This window comes from Ostrinia furnacalis, unplaced genomic scaffold (genome assembly GCF_004193835.3).
Source record: "Ostrinia furnacalis isolate ACB-3 unplaced genomic scaffold, ASM419383v2 OfSCF0694, whole genome shotgun sequence".
Taxonomy (NCBI): Eukaryota; Metazoa; Arthropoda; class Insecta; order Lepidoptera; family Crambidae; genus Ostrinia; species Ostrinia furnacalis.
This window is the reverse complement of record NW_021130933.1, coordinates 163,490-181,333: the sequence shown is the minus strand read 5'-3', so window position 1 is coordinate 181,333 and position 17,844 is coordinate 163,490. Positions and strand designations below refer to the sequence as shown.

The 17,844-nt window shown below is 42.4% G+C and overlaps 1 protein-coding gene across 1 annotated transcript in view; it reads left to right on the top strand.

Annotated features, from left to right (window-relative positions):
- The window catches only part of ATP7 (copper-transporting ATPase 1), an 89,622-nt gene that overhangs the window by 24,099 nt on the left and 47,679 nt on the right, over positions 1-17,844 (top strand). The window contains exons 3-4 of the mRNA XM_028299954.1: positions 9,963-10,080; positions 16,285-16,403. Coding sequence (XP_028155755.1) covers positions 9,963-10,080; positions 16,285-16,403 — 237 coding nt within the window. The remainder of the gene's footprint in view (positions 1-9,962; positions 10,081-16,284; positions 16,404-17,844) is intronic.

Sequence of the window (17,844 nt, the reverse complement as noted above, 5' to 3'; positions counted from 1 at the left end):
TCTATCTAAGAGACAGTGAATGTGTATTTCGTATGAAAGGTTTAAATGGCTCTGAGATCGTCATCAATATTCATCATTCCAGCACCAGGACGTCCACTGCTGAACATAGGCCTCCCTCAATGATTCCCATATTGCCCGGTTGGTAGAGACCTGCCTCCAGTGCCTTCCTGCTACCTCTAACATATATTTATTTATTCATGAATAGAACGGTAGTACCAATTACACTATTCAAACAAGACGTAACAAAGTTCAGAATAACATTTAAGTACTTATAAACAATTTAACTTAACTTACACATATGGTACTGGCGGCCGCCCGCGACTTCGTACGCGTGGTGGATTCCGTTTTACCCCTTTAGGGGTGGAGTTTCGTAAAATCCCGTCTTAGTGAGCACCTACGTTCTAAAAGGAACCCCCATGCAAAATTTGCGACTCCTAGCACTTGTAGTTTCTGAGACTTCGCGATGACAGACCTTTCGTTTTTATAAATAACTAGCTGACCCGGCGAACTTTGTTCCACCTTAATGACAATAAATAAGCAGACTTTTTTTAATTTCGAACGGGATAAAAAGTATCCTATGTCCTTCTCCTGGCTCTAAACTACCTCCCTGACAATTTTCAGCTAAATCGGTTCAGCCGTTCTTGAGTTATAAGTGGAGTAACTAACACGACTTTCTTTTATATATATATATAGAGTATAATCTTTTGCTTGTACTAAAAATAGCTGAGCAATTAAATTCTAAAAATAGAACTTCAATTAAATAATTACAAAACTCTACCACGACTCTACGGCTTCCACAAACAAAAGAGCCCGCAACAATACCGTTTATAATCTGTGCACAACATGGCGTCATTGTTTTGGCGCGCTTTCCAGATTTGGCGGGATATGTCAACACGTGGAACTTGATTAAAATCTGTAACTCCGGTGTGTTGCAAAACAATATTGTAGCCACAACGGAGAGAAGCTCTTGGATTGCATCTCACTTTATCGAAGATGTAACGGGACTATTCCCACCTCTCGTTCCCACCGCTGCAACTCCTGTGTAGCCAGGATCTACAGCTTGACCGCCAATAAAAACCCAACCAGTGAAAGTCAAGTTTGTCCCGGGAAAACGGCAGTGGTAGGGTTAGTACTGGGACGTGTAAAAGGGCTTTTAAAAACATACTTGCAAAAATAAGGTGATAATTTATAGTAAAAATTAAGTTAGTTTTTATGGGGTTTATAAGTTTGAGAAACCATACTAATCGATCAAGGTATAGCCTCAAGGGACAATGCTTCAGAGATTATAACGACGTGTCTGACCTCAAGCCGAGGTTCTGACAAAGAATGTAATAATAGTACTTGTTGTACTGTTAAATGCTTTGTTTGATTTATTATAGACTAGTTTCTGCTCGGAATATTTAAAGAAAAGGAGGCTGCAATAGTGACTGAGTTTCTTGCGCTGCTTCTTCTCAGCACTGGCCCATTTATTGTCCCGAAGCAGTGGTAGGGTTAGCAAGCGATTAGCAAGCAACGGATTAGCAAGCTGAAGTGGCAATGGGCAGGGCACATAGTACGCAGAACTGACGGCCGATGGGGCAGAAAGGTTCTGGAATGGAGGCCGCGTACCGGAAAACGCAGCGTGCGACGTCCACCTACAAGGTGGACCGACGACATCGTAAAGGTAGCAGGGAAGCGCTGGACGCAGACCGCTGCCAATCGATCAACATGGAAAGCATTGGGGGAGGCCTATGTTCAGCAGTGGACGTCCTATGGCTGAAATGATGATGATGATGATGAGTGGTAGGGTTAATACTGGGACGTGTAAAAGTGCTTTTTAAAAGCCTATTTGCAAAAATAAATGAGTTTTATGAGTTTTTTTTTTATTGCTGTCTTACAGAATCTACATTTTTTTATCAGCAAAATTAAAATTACTATCAGGTCATTTATGGCGCTTTCAAATTAGACGTTTTGAACGGGATATAAGGCGTGCTTTTGCAAAATCCTGTCAAATTTGTTCCACCAACGCTGTTTTGTCATAACATTTAACTTGTGCGGTCCCGCAAACGGACTACTAACCACCTTGAAATGTCTTTGATGAGATTAGTCCCCACTACAAGGAGCACGACCCTCTCTAATTTACCAGAAGCAAGCGGAGCATTTGTCCTACACTCCCCACGCTGGCCAGACGGGTTGGGGAGGCCAGATGTTCGCGTAGGCTCCCAAATAGCACTTTTACACGTCCTTAAAGCTATCCTACCACTGCTTCGGGACAATAAATGCGCCAGTGCTGAAATGAAGCATTGCAAGAAACTTAGTTACTATTATTTTGTTACTTTTAGTCACCTTTTAGGTCATCCACGGGAAGAATTGGGGTGTTTCTACTTCTGCAAGAATCACACTGCATTACAAATTGTGTGAAATTGACAATTTTGATCCAATTGACATAACCTAACCGGTTGGAACTGGTTCACTGCCCAAACTGAGCCGGGCTGTGGATCAAGGTGGATGCCTTTCTCTTTTCGCGGGTATTTGTACAGTGATAGAGCTATATTGGAGCTATATTGGAGCTATATGGAAGCTTTGTGAAATGTTAGTAAGTTCAAAACTTACACAGTATTCAAAACTTGATCTATGCTTGAAATTGAAACAATTATTAATGAGAATAATCTATACTTCTATACTATCTATACTAAAATTATAAATGCGAAAGTAACTCTGTCTGTCTGTCTCGCTTTCACGTCTAAACCACTGAACCGATATTGATGAAATTTGGCATAGAGATAGGTTGAGTTCCGGGAAAGGACATAGGATAGTTTTTATCCCGGTTTTTGAAACAGGGACGCGCGCGTTAAGGTTTTTCTGTGACAGACAAAATTCCACGCGGGCGAAGCCGCGGGCGGAAAGCTAGTTAATACATCGCATCGCCTCGTATCATCATCGTCATCAGGTCGTTAATCGTCGTCATTCTCCAATGCAGGAGGTGACTCTATTCTACCAGAGGCAAATGGAAGATTTGGCCTGCACTCATATAGGCCAGCTATATTTGGAGCGTGTATAAGTGCCCTGGAAAGGGCCTATGTACCGAAAAATCTATTTCAATTTGAACTCCTCAGGCTAGGGAAGTCTGTACGGCTAGCACGAAAAACTTTCGAGTTCGAATCGTTCGCGTACTCGAATCGCCATCAAAAGATTTAGTACGAAAACTACAACAGCGCCCATGTGAACGAGTCGTAAAGTGAACTTAGTATGAGAAATGGTTGAACGAAACTTAATTCAAGATTCAAATTCATCAAAATTTTCACGATATCGTTTAATTCGAAGGTTGAGTATCGAATTTTGTCGAATCGTTTGCGTATTTGACAAAATTCGATACTCAAACTTCGAATTAAACGATAATGTGACAATTTTGATTCTCAAAATAAGTTTCGTGCAACCATTTCTCATACATCCACACAGCTTATTTATAGCCTCGCCTCGCATTTACTGGATGCGATCCTAAAAAGTGTCGCTACAGCTTTCTTCACTCTCGCTTCATTTACTCCATTTGCGTAATCACACAGAACTGTGATTTCCAGTCATTTGTAAAGTACGGACGTAGGTATAATACGTGATATCGTATTTATCTACGATGTTGGAATATGTTGTAATTTGGATTGAAAAATGCGCTGTGCTACATGATGATAAATAAGCATTTAAATTTATTATGGTCTAGATTCTAGACCATAATAGATTTAAATGCTCTAGATCTAGACTCTAGAACAATCCCAATTTGGTTTGGTTTGGATGCAATTTTATTCCAGACAGGTCTTCAATAGTGTGTGATCCTGGATTCTTTAGTATACGACCATACTTTGATGATCATCATCATCTAACAGCCACAGTCCAATGATTTTCGGATTGATCTGTTGGAAGCGGCCTGCATCCAGCGCCTTATCCCTTATCCTTGTGGGGTGGATGGCCTTTACTTCGTTTGCCTCAATTTCAGAACCTTTCTTTCCACCTGTCAGTTCTGCTATATTCCTTGACTGCTGCCACTTCAGCTTGCTTGGCCTATGTCAGCATACATACTTGGGTGTCATTTCATAATACAAACTATCCATTCCCTAGTGTACTCTCTGTATTATCATTCATAGTCACGTAGCCAGCCTGACATAACTTTTGTTATGCCTATTGTGTCTAGAACATTCCAAACATGCTGCACCACACGTTATTTTGATAATCAACCTCATTATTTAATAAATGTAGAACAAAGTTTAAACAAACACTGGCCGTTTTGTATTTTGCCCGCCATGACAGCCATGATTAGTCATTTCGCGCGCTCGGACGCGATTGGTCGGGGCGCTGTCAGGGGCACAGATTAAAAAGGGCGTGTTTTTTTTTGGAGCAAAGAGGTTTTGTTGTGAGTCGAAGAATATAAAGGTTGGAAACTTTTTTTGGACTTAACAGGTTTTCATGTGAGTTACTAATGTAATTTTGATCATTATTCTCACGCTATTTAGGTGTTACCCACTCTCCCCTACTGGTTAGGTATTCATTTTAAATTCCTTATAGTAGACAATTTTGATTTGTCTATTTAATTACATTAAAAGCGTTATTTTTCCTCCTATTAAACATCTTTCTACTCTGTTTTTGAAGTGATTAAGATTGTTTATTCTACGTTATTAAATAATTGCTTTTTTCCTTATTGTGTATCTTAAAGAAAAGTTTTATTCACTTCAATAGGTAGTAAACACGTTTTCTGTATAATTTTTTGTCAGTTCAATTTGTTTTTTATTCTATTCTGGTTTCTTTTCCTCAATAACGAAGGTCGATATTAAAATACAATGCAAGTTAGAGTAAGACACTTGCCACAACTATGTAGATACTTAATTTATTATGGAGATTTCTCCCAAATAACTTGGAAATAAGTTTTTTTTCAAGCAATTGATCCTATATTTGTTCAACTGACTGACACTTTTATGTGCCCTATCTTGAACTCAAACCCACGACCTCTGACTCAAAAGAGTTCAACAACCACTGGCCTCAGATTTGGAAACAACTTAACACCTTAAACTCTACATAGATTAAATAAAAATCCAGACTTGTCACTTTTTTCCTATTTTGCCTATACTTTTATTTTTTACTCACGATTCTGTCACTCTACGATAGAAAACTCTTATGCCCATGAGATAAAGTTCAAAGTAGACTGAACAATGACTCAGCACACGGTACTAACAACTAAGCAAGCGTGTGCAATGCTTTTGCACGCGGTGCGCGTTACGTTTCCTATGGTGTAACAGTAACAGTCACATTCGAAACATTTGAACGTGGAACGTGTACTTTATTAAAATTTAAAACATTTTGTGCCAGTGTTATATTTTTTGACAGACTTTTTTTAAATGATTTGTTTGAGTTTGTTTTTTCTTTTGAATATTCCAAAGAGTTTTAAATGAAATACAAAAGTTTGAACTTCCACGTTGCCAGGTAAAAAAAAACTTTTTTAAACCACTAAGTGTGAAAATAATTAAGTTATTTTTAATTTCATGTCAGAACGATCCTTAAAGTTATTTGATCCAAAGAAACCTTTCCGTTGATAAATACAAAGCTGACATTCCTTTAACTGCAATTTACCATGTTCTAAACCACAATAGTATGATAGAGACAAGTATAGCTATATCTAGCTAATAACTAGCACCTTGTGCTATTGGAAATAAATGCTAATTTGCGATAGCAAATTATAGTGTTACGTGCACTGTGCGCCAAGTTTCGTATTGTTTCCGAGTTAGATAATAAAGTGCGGTAATATTTTGCTCTAGTAAAGTACCTAGCGGCAGTATTTTAAACGTGTAAAAGTATTTATTTTAAACTAGCTTTCCGCCCGCGGCCTCGCCCCCGTGGAATTTTGTCTGTCACAGAAAAACTATCGCGCGCGTCCCTGTTTCAAAAACCGGGATAAAAACTATCCTATGTCCTTTCCCGCGACTCAAACTGTCTCTATGCCAAATTTCATTAAAATCGGTTCATTGATTCAGGCGTGAAAGAAAAGACAGACAGAGTTACTTTCGCATTTATAAATAATATTAGAATTAGAATACTAGATTGCAAAAAAATCTGTTTATTTTTTCAGAATTCTTCCCCTAAGAGGCAAAAATGGGGTGACAATGTCTGAAAATCAACTTGAGTAGGTATTTGTGTTTATCAGATCGCTAATTACGAAAACAATACTATAGGGCTTGTTCTAAGTCCGCCTGGCTAGCTATCACCATCTTATCTAAGTCTGTCGCCATAACAACAATGTTAACAGCATTGTTGTGTTCCGGCGGTTAGAGGTAAGATAGCCAGTTCCTCCGTGGTTGAGGATTCCGGGTGAAGCTCGCTTCCACCTTCGGCCTGATCGTCACTTACCATCAGGTGAGATACAGGCCAAGAGCTTCCTCGTTGTGGATAAAAAAACGCGATAAAAGCTTTTTGTGATTGCATCAAATTCGCATAATGAATCCATGTGTAAAATGTCCAAGGATATTTATTTATTTATTTGTCTGCCAGGCCAGGTCAGGCCATCTGGCCAGGGTGGGGAGTGTAGGACTAATCCTCTTGCCTCTGGTCAATTAGAGGGTCGTGCTACTGCAGTGGAGACTAGATGACCTGATGATGATGGCCCAATACTTACCCTAATATTAATATTAGACGAAGACAGGTTGTCATGGGTTGTCATGCTTCTGTCATGCGCCTGAAAACGGACTTGCCGTTTTCACCATCAATCCCTAATTTTTAAGTGACCCCTATGGTAACACGCATACGCATGCACGCATATGCACGATAGTACGCAGAACTGACGGCCGATGGGGCAGCAAGGTTCTGGAATGGAGGCCGCGTACCGGAAAACGCACCACAAGGTGGACCGACGACCTGATAAAGGTATCAGGAAGACGCTGGATGCAGGCCGCTACCAACCGTGCGATGTGGAAGTCATTGGGGGAGGCCTATGTTCAGCAGTGGACGTCCTGTGGCTGAAATGATGATGATGGTAACACAACAGGAATTTTGTTTTCATAGGGGTCATTTCAAAATTAGGGATTGATGGTGAAAACGGGCATAAATGACCTCGTATTGATATTATTGTCACATAGTACTGATAAGAAGTACCTTTTTAAACAGCACGATACTTTTACGCGGTCTGGTTTTTAATATTATCTTATCTATGTGCTCGTACGTGAGAAATGTGTGGGGAAGTTTATTTGGCGTTTAATATGAGTAGACAGCAATGCTTTACTGTTACCTAATGCATTATTGGGGTCAAGGACTTTGACCTTACACAGCTTTTGTCCGATGCCCGCGACTCTACTCGCGTTATGACTAAAATTCATTACATTACCAGTGTTTTTCAACCTTTTTCATGACACGACGAAAATATTTTGCGACCCGGGACCGATCGCTTTTTTTTCATGCATTTTATAATGTTACTAGCTTTAGCCAGCGGTTTCATCCGCGTGAAATTTAGTTTGTCACAGATCGTCATAAATTATAGCCTATATGTTATTCCGGGTTGTAAACAATAATACTGTAAAGTTTCATCAAAATCCGTTCAGTAGTTTTTGCGCGAAAGTGTAACAAACATCCAGACATCCAAACTTTCGCATTTATCATATTAGTAGGATTAGTAGGATAATATTAGTAGGACAAAGATGTTGTAGGACATGCACATGATGCTCAGCACTGGCCCATTTATTGTCCCGAAACAGTGGTAGGGTTAATATTGGGACATGAAAAAGTGCTTTTTACAAAAATAAAATGAGATTTACGAGATAATTTTTATGTATTTAAATACAGGATATTTAAAAGACAAAGAAAACCGTGAAAATGTGTAGACAAACAAAGTTAACCCATTAAAACGTATAACACGCGGAAAATGAGAAAACTGTGACCAATCTGTTTGGTTCTGCAGATAAATGGTTAACAACAAATGCATGTTACTTGGTGTTAAGCGCACGATAGTAGACTGGGCAAAGTTGGGGGCGAATTAGTGGTGCAATAGCTGCATTTTAATATACTTACGTTCTTTGTCGATGGAGATCACTCACTGCGCGTGCATAGATCACCGCGACCAATGACAGGACGCGTTGATGTGAAGTCATCGCTACAAATTTATGAATTCTGATCGCCATCGCGCACGCGACCTGCACGCGTTGATTTGGCCAAACCTTTACACAAAACTTGGCCTGTTTTTGACATAGTATCTTAACTTTCCATAATTTTAACAGGATGTAAAAAAATGTTTTGAATAACAAATCAGTCTACATTGTAAAACCATTCTCTTAAGTCTTAAGTCATTAATTAAAAGGTTAATGACTTGGTGACTGATTGATAGATTTCTTTGAAATTATTGATTTCAGACCACAAATACACATTATTTTACTTCTTACAACGGATTTCCGACTACTAACTTGTTTTTGGACTTATTTTTTTTTTAATTTTAATGATAAAATCAAAAATCAATCAAAATCAAAAGTATTTAGTCAGTTTAGACCACAAGTGGCACTTATGAACGTCAAAATATAGTAAATAATAAAAAAAGAAAAGGTAGCCCCTATGGGGCACTTTACATGTCTCCTTATCTTTTGGGCCCTACCAGCGCTTCGAGACAAACATATGGCAAGTGCTGAGAAGAAACGCCGGAACAAACTCAGTCACCACTAATTGCCAGGAATTATCTAACGGTAAGAATAACCAAATTCGAGTACATCAAATATGTGCAGACTGAACTGACCACGCATCCTTGTCATCAATATAGTCTCGAACCTTGTAGTACCCTTTGGACCTTTGGATAAATTGATTAGCACTGTGAAATATTATTATAGTGAGACTATCACAAAATATAGTAATACGTACATATAATAGAGAAATACGGTTCGCAACGCGACATTTTTGTATGAGTTACCTATGTACTCACAGCTTGACGTTTCGGCTGCTATGCATGCTGCAGCCGTGGTCACAAGTAGACTGACTTAAAAAGGAACTCGAAAGTTTAATTTCACAATAAATAAATTTTATAAGATTATCATTAGATCAATAATCTCCACTGCAGGAACACGACTCCAATTTACCAGAGGCAAATGGAGGATTTGTCCTACACTCCCCACGCTGGCCAGACGGTTTGGGGAGGCCTGATGCTCGCATTTTTGTCCCTTAGTCGCCTCTTACGACGTCTATGGGAAAAGTGCGCGTGGTTCTACTTTACCGGAACCAAACGCCGACTGTTCTTATTTCACAACTTGGACTATGTGACATGAAGGCTTTTACAAGGTTGAAAGGCTAATTTATACTTACTAATGCCTATAACCGGAAGTATTATATAATCAATAACTTTCCTACCTATTTCGGAAGTATCAGAGCTCCTTTGAAAATTGGAACTAACAAATGGTCATGTAAGCTGGCAAATAAGTGACTGCTATTCTGTCTAGCATTTCTAGAAGCCATTCGTTCGTTTCAACCTAGTGCCGTCCACTGCTGGGCAAAGGTCTCTCCCAAAGATGTCCCTAATGACCTATCCTAAGGTGTCGTATCCAGGTGCTTCCTGCGACCACTAAGATCGTTGGTCCTCCAAGTGGAAGACCTACTTACACCACGTCTTCCGGCTTATGGTGGCCATTTTAGAACTTGTCTTCCAAGAGCCATCAGTTTTACGAGCTGTACAGATTCTTTACAGATTCATCAACATCATCATCATCTCAGCCATAGGACATCCACTGCTGAACATAGGCCTCCCCTAATGCATTCCATGCTACCCGGTTGATACCGGCCTGCGTCCAGCGCCTTCCTGCTCCCTTTATGATGTCGTCGGTCCACCTTGTGGGTGGACGTCCCACGCTGCGTTTTCCGGTACGCGGCCTCCACTCCAGAACCTTGCTGCCCCATCGGCTTTACAGATTAACCCATGTAAACCTCATTGGGCATGGAATGTCATATCAAGTTATTAATAATATTATTTCTGTTGTCCACAGAGAGCCCAGCCAAGAGCTGGTGGCGGTGCGGGTCCCGATCAATGGCATGACATGCCAGTCGTGCGTGAAGAGCATAGAGGGCTCTGTAAGCGAGCTGCCCGGCGTGCAATACGTTAAGGTACGTTCTACTGCCAATAGACCAACTATTATGGTGTAGAGCAGAACATGGTCTAATCTGGTCCGGTCTACTGTGATCTACTCCGGTCTTCATTGATCTACTCCGGACTAAAGTGGTCTATTCAGTCACAGTGATAGGTCTACTTCTTCGGTCTACTGTAGTCTTCCTAAAGCTTCAGCCAAACCAACGCGTGCAGATCGCGTCAGTGATGGCGATCATTGCGCGTGTATAGGCTAATGACAGGTCGCGCGTCCTGTCATTGGCTTATGATCGCCATCGCCGACGTCATCTGCACGCGTTGGTTTGGCTGAAGCTTGAGTTATTAAGACTTGAGTTTTAGAGACCTTTGTCAGCGAGCTACAGTCCACTCAAGTCTACTGTGGTCTCCTGTGGTCTACAGTTACTCTGATATAATCTTGCACGATGGCTCAGAACGATTCCTGTACTTTACATTCATGTACAGTCGTTCAGAGTTCGTGACTCCCAAAGTGGCCAAAAAGTTTATAACACAACCTTATTCCAATTGTAACAAAGACGTATTGCGAACTTATCGTCTACTTTGGGTATCACGAACTATTTGACGCTGACTGTACTATGGACATTGGAACTGTAACTACCCATTTCCGTTCATGTCTCGTCTTGTCAAAGAATGGCCATTTGATGAGAGCGATCGGAAATGATAGCCGAACGGTGAAGGGGTCGGACTGGCCGACTTGAGATCCGAGGAACGCGGGTTCAAAACCCACCGCCGCTCGACTATTGTGGTGAGCCCACTCGTAACACAAGCTTATTTAGCTTACCACGAGGGGCTAACGGGACTATTAGTAATTTGTGCAATACAAATTGCTAACAATCTTCCCACTGAGAAACTTTCGTTCACCCTCAACCCCAACTGTTTCAGGTGGAGCTATCAGAGCACGCGGGCTACTTCCGGTATGACCCGCGCGAGTGCTCCGCCGCCGCCATCCGCGCGCACATTCACGACATGGGCTTCGACGTGCCGGGNCGTTCTTCTTTCTAAGCCCACTGATCGCCATCGCGCACGCAAGATGCACACGCGTTGGTTTGGCCAAACCTATACACAAAACTTGGCCTGTTTTTGACATGTATCTTAACTTTCCATATTTTTAGCAGGATGTAAAATATTTTTGAATGATCAAACGAACTTACCAAGTGAAGTTCGATCTAAATTATCCTGTTTTCGCCGAAGAGATTTATTTTACCATGTAGTACCCCTGTACGACAACCCAATCCGCACACAATATTCAGCGTAGTAGTATTAAAAAACAAAAGAGCGGGCAACCCCACCCCTACCACGCTGTGGGCTCGGTGTCCGAGCGGTCTCATTATATTTAGAGAAGAGATGACATTGACGTTTACCTCCAGGGAAGAAGATATAGAAATCTTCGGGTTGGGAGGGACCTTAAATCTCTTCGGCGAAAACAGGATAATTTAGATCGAACTTCACTTGGTAAGTTCGTTTGATCATTCAATCGATGACGAGGCCAGGTGAGTCATCATCATCATCATCATCATCATCATCATAAGGTCATTAATAGCTTACGTAGACACGGCAGCCTTTGCAAACTTCTAGGGGGCACCAATGACTACGGATTGGAAAACTTACTGTAGGTAGACCTCCGACTTGGTGGACCGAGGATCTGGTGAAGATCATCTGGATACATGTAGCGCAGGACCCGTCGTTGTGGAGAGGCTTTTGTCCAGCAGTGGACGGCATTAAATTAATGAAACGATAGCATCAATAGGGCTACTTCTGGTATCATCCGCGTGCATATACGACATGGGCTTCGACGTGCCGGGAGGCGATGATGAGGCCAGGTGAGNGTGAGATTATTACTATTATTGTCACATAGTACTGATAAAAAGTACCTTTTAAAAACAGCACGATACTTTTACGCGGTCTGGTTTTTAATATTATCTTATCTATGTGCTCGTACGTGAGAAATGTGTGGGGAATTTTATTTGGCGTTATATGAGTAGACAGTAATGCTTTACTGTTACCTAATGCATTGTTGGGGTCAAGGCCTTTGACCTTATACAGCAGTTTTTCAACCTTTCTCATGACACGAACCCCTAGTATCAAAAAATACTTTGCGACCCCCCGAACGTTCGCTTTTTTTTCATGCATTTTAATAATCTTACAAGAATGTTGTAGGGACCGAATACTTCAATCCATACAACAATTGCTTATTAGATTTCGGATAAATCTGTCTTCAAAACTTAACTGCTTTTACTGGGGTAGTTTTTACGACCTCTCGCGACCCCCCTATAGAGGCTTCGCGACCCCTCATAGAGGCTTCGCGACCTCCCTATAGAGGTTTCGCGACCCCCCAGCGGCCCACAGGTTGAAAAACACTGTTAAACAGCTTCTGTCCGTGGCCCGTGACCTTGTTTGCGTTGTGACTAAAATTAATTACGTTTTTTGAGTCTTGCCCCTTGAGTATCCACGGAAGACCAGGCGTCGTGGTGTCCCTTACGACACCTCGGCATGATGCTGAGTGGATACCATTTCGGTGACACGCACATTACTTACTCTACTTAGTTCTAGTTTTGTTTTCGATTTTGTTTTGGGTCGCTAAATAAAATATTTCATTTTCATTTAAACAAATACCACTATGTGTGTAGTAAGCTTACACCTAGTGACCTACTATATGTGTACATAGCTTCTTCTGAGAACTAGCCCATTTATTGTCCCGAAGCAGTGGGATACTGGGACGTGTAAAAGTGCTCTTTGAAGCCCAGTTGCAAAACAAAATGAGTGATTTGAGTTCGAGAGTTTATGTATTTCCTGTTTAAAAGACAGATAAAGAAAACCGTAAAAATGTGTAGACAAACAAAGTTAACCCATTAAAACGTATAACATGCGGAAAATGAGAAAACTGTGACCAATCTGTTTGGTTCTGGAGATAATGGTTAACAACGAATGCACGTTACTTGGTGTTAAGCGCACGGTAGTAGACTGGGCCAAGTTGGGGGCGAATTAGTGGTGCAATAGCTGCATTTAAATATACTTACGTTCTTTGTCGATGGCGATCACACACTTCGCATGCATAGATCTCTAGATCGCAGCGACCAATGACAGGACGCGTTGATGTGAACTGATCGCTACAAATTTATTAATTCTGAGGGCCTAGTGTGAGTTTACATCAAACGCGCTCACTAGTGAGCGCGTCAAAAAATGGCATTAAAAAAATAAAGGATTGTACAGCGCCCCTAGCGGAAACGTTCAAGAACTAAAAATTTCATACAAAGAAGAACGGTCATCTGTGACCCAGGCCCGACAGAAACGAGACATACCTCAGTTTTTTTGTCATGTCCTAATTAGTTAAATTATATATTTATTATATTCGAAATCAATGTATAACACCAAAATTTTACCTTTTGTTTTTGTTCAGGCGTTATACAAAAACTAATACAAAATGCCTATTTATCACAAAAATTGGTATGTATGAATGTATCTAGGTGACCTGGAGATACAGCCGGATTATACAGGGTGGAAACGAGAAGTTACAAAATCCAAAAAATCAATGTTACCAGCTTCCATAATCTGTAACCTATTATTGGTACCATTTGAAAGAGCTCGTGAAGCACTTTCAGAATCAGTAACTAGTTTTTCGATATCTTGTATAGTTTAGAAATAATCGAGTGAGATCACTTATCGTTCCATATGTATAACCACCCTGTATAATCCGGCTGTATCTCCAGGTCACCTAGATACATTCCATAGCAGCTGTAATAGACATTTAGGTACATACATTTACTGTTGGGTCTAATTCTCGTCACTACACTGCACAACTTAAAATAATTACGTTTTTTGTCGGTAAAAACGTCCTGGTGACGTCACGTAAGCATTTTTCTTATACTGCGTGCGGTCGTTGCGCGTGCGCACAAAGGAATGAGACCGCTCGGACACCGAGCCCACAGCGTGGTAGGGGTGGGGTTGCCCGCTCTTTTGTTTTTTAATACTACTACGCTGAATATTGTGTGCGGATTGGGTTGTCGTACAGGGGTACTACATGGTAAAATAAATCTCGGAGGCGAAAGCAGGATAATGAATAACAAATCAGCCCACAATGTAACCGTTCCCTTGAGTCATTAATTAAAGAGAACAAGGCCAATGTTAATGACTTGGTGACTGATTGATAGATTTCTTTGAAATGATTGATTTCAAACCACAAATACACATTATTTTACTTCTTACAACGGATTTCCGACTACTAACTTGTTTTTGGACTTATTTTAATGCAATTGATAAGCACTCTGAAATATAGTGAGACTATCACAAAATATAGTAACACGTTTAATAGAGAAACACAGGTCTCAACAACTCAACGCGACATTTTTATATGAGTCTTTGTACTCACAGATTGACGTTTCGGCTGCTATGCATGCTGCAGCCGTGGTCACAAGTAGACTGACTTAAAAAGGAACTCGAAAGTTTAATTTCACAATAAATAAATTTTATAAGATCATCATTAGATCAATAATCTCCACTGCAGGAACAGGACCCTCTCTAATTTACCAGAGGCAAGAGGATTTGTCCTACACTCCCCACGCTGGCCACACGGGTTGGGGAGGCCTGATGCTCGCATATTTGTCCCTTAGTCGTCTCTTACAACGCCTATGAGAAGAGTGGGCGTGGTGTTACTTTGCCGGAACCAAACGCCGACTGTTCTTATTTCACAACTTGGATTATGTGACATGAAGGCTTTTACAAGGTTGAAAGGCTAATTTATGCATTAGTAAGCATAGCCGGAAGTATTACTTAATAACTTTTCCTACCTATTTCGGAAGCATCAGAACTCCTCTGAAAATTAGAACTAACAAAATGGTCATTTAAGTTGGCAAATAAGTGACTGCAATTCTGTCTAGCATTTCTAGAAGCCATTCGTTCGTTTCAACCTAGTGCCGTCCACTGCTGGACTAAGGGCTCCCCCAAGGATTGGTCTTACGCTGCCCGCATTCACGTGCTTCCCGCGATCTTTACCAGACCTTGGGTCCACCAAGTGGAAGGTTTGCATACACTACGTCTTCCGGCTCATGGTGGGCATTTTAGAACTTTTCTTCCAAGAGCCATCAGTTTTACGAGCTGTGCTTTACATATTCGTCAACATCATCATAATCTCAGCCATAGGACGTCCACTGCTGAACATAGGCCTCCCCCAATGCTTTCCATGCTACCCGGTTGATAGCGGCTGCGTCCAGCGCCTTCCTGCTACCTTTATGATGTCGTCGGTCCACCTTGTGGGTGGACGTCCCACGCTGCGTTTTCCGGTACGCAGCCTCCACTCCAGAACCTTGCTGCCCCATCGGCTTTACAGATTAACCCATGTAAACCTCATTGGGCATGGAATGTCAAATCAAGTTATTAATAATATTATTTCTGTTGTCCACAGAGAGCCCAGCCAAGAGCTGGTGGCGGTGCGGGTCCCGATCAATGGCATGACATGCCAGTCGTGCGTGAGGAGCATAGAGGGCTCTGTAAGCGAGCTGCCCGGCGTGCAATACGTTAAGGTATGGTCTACTGTGGTCTATACTGGTCTACTATGGTCTTTATTCTACTTCGAGCACTATATTGGTCTACTGCGGTCTACTGAGGTATGCTCTGGTCTTCGTTCGTTCGTTTCAGCCGAAAGACGTCCACTGCTGGACAAAGGCCTCCCCCAAGGACTTCCACAAAGACCGGTCCTGCGCCGCTTGCATCCAGGTACCTCCCGCGACCTTCACCAGATCGTCGGTCCACCTAGTGGGGGGCCTGCCCACGCTACGTCTTCCAGCTCGTGGTCGCCACTCAAGAACTTTCCTGCCCCAGCGGCCATCAGCTCTTCGAGCTATGTGCCCCGCCCACTGCCACTTAATTTTAGCGATTCTGCGGGCTATGTCAGTCACTCTTGTTCTCCTACGGATCTCCTCATTTCTGATTCGATCACGCAGGGAAACTCCGAGACAGTAGAGCCTCTCAACAAGTGGGTCTTAAAATGAACATGGACAAGACAAAAATTATGTCAAATGCCCGTGTTGTACCCACTCCTCTGAAGGTTGGAGACACTACACTCGAAGTTGTTGACAGTTATGTGACCACAGTAGGTTTTTTTTAGTTAACTGTAGTCAAATCTTCGACACATAGAATAGCGTACAATCTTCTCAGAACCTTCCGTTCACCCTCAACCCCAACTGTTTCAGGTGGAGCTATCTGAGCACGCGGGCTACTTCCGGTATGACCCGCGCGCGTGTTCCGCTGCCGCCATCCGCGCGCACATTCACGACATGGGCTTCGACGTGCCGGGCGATGACGAGGCCAGGTGAGTCATCATCATCATCATCATCATCATCATCATAAGGTCATTAATAGCTTACGTAGACACGGCAGCCTTTGCAAACTTCTAGGGGGCACCAATGACTACGGATTGGAAAACTTACTGTAGGTAGACCTCCGACTTGGTGGACCGAGGATCTGGTGAAGATCATCTGGATACATGTAGCGCAGGACCCGTCGTTGTGGAGAGGCTTTTGTCCAGCAGTGGACGGCATTAAATTAATGAAACGATAGCATCAATAGGGCTACTTCTGGTATCATCCGCGCGCACATACACGACATGGGCTTCGACGTGCCGGCCGATGACGAGGCCAGGTGAGTCATCATCATCATCATCATTAGCACGACCCTCTCTAATGTACTAGGTTAGACCTACACTCCACACGCAAACGGAGCTAGCTGCAGAGTGGTCATCAACATCAGGCCATTTAGTCTGCTGCAGCAGCACCATCTTCTGTAGATTACCAGAGGCAGATAGAGAATTTGGCCTAACCTCCCCAATCCTCTCAGGCCAGACAGTGAGCTGTTTCGACATTCATGAGAAAAGTTGTAGTGCCCAAACACCACGCTCCTGAAACCACACCAGGTCTTTGTACACTAGCTAGCGTGACCAGTGGATCAACCGCGCGCGTGCTCCGCTTCTGCTATCCACGCGCACATACAAGATATGGGCTTCGACGTGCCAGGGGGCGATGACGAGGCCAGGTGAGTCATCAGTCCACTCAGTTTTCACTACAGGTTCACGACTTTCTATAGTTTTCCAGAGGCAAATTGTGGAGAGACATCTACGGGAAGAGTAGGGGTGTACATACTCGTATTCTACTTTGCTGGAAACATACCACATACAAGATATGAGCTTCGACGTGCCGGGCGATGACGAGGCCAGGTGAGTCATCAGTCCACTCAGTTTTCACTGCAGGATCACGAAATTCTGTAGTTTCCCAGAGGCAAATTGTGGAGAGACATCTACGGGAAGAGTAGGGGTGTACATACTCGTATTCTACTTTGCTGAAACCATACCACATGCAAGATATGGGCTTCGACGTGCCGGGGGGCGATGACGAGGCCAGGTGAGTCNTGAAACGATAGCATCAATAGGGCTACTTCTGGTATCATCCGCGTGCATATACGACATGGGCTTCGACGTGCCGGGAGGCGATGATGAGGCCAGGTGAGTGATCATCATCATCATCATTAGCACGACCCTCTCTAATGTACTAGGTTAGACCTACACTCCACACGCAAACGGAGCTAGTTGCAGAGTGGTCATCAACATAATCCAGTGAGCTCTTTCGACATTCATGAGAAAAGTTGTAGTGCCCAAACACCACGCTCCTGAAACCACTCCAGGCCTTTGTACACTAGTTAGCGTTACGAGTGGAGCACTATCTGCTATTCGCGCGCACATACAAGACATGGTTTTCGAC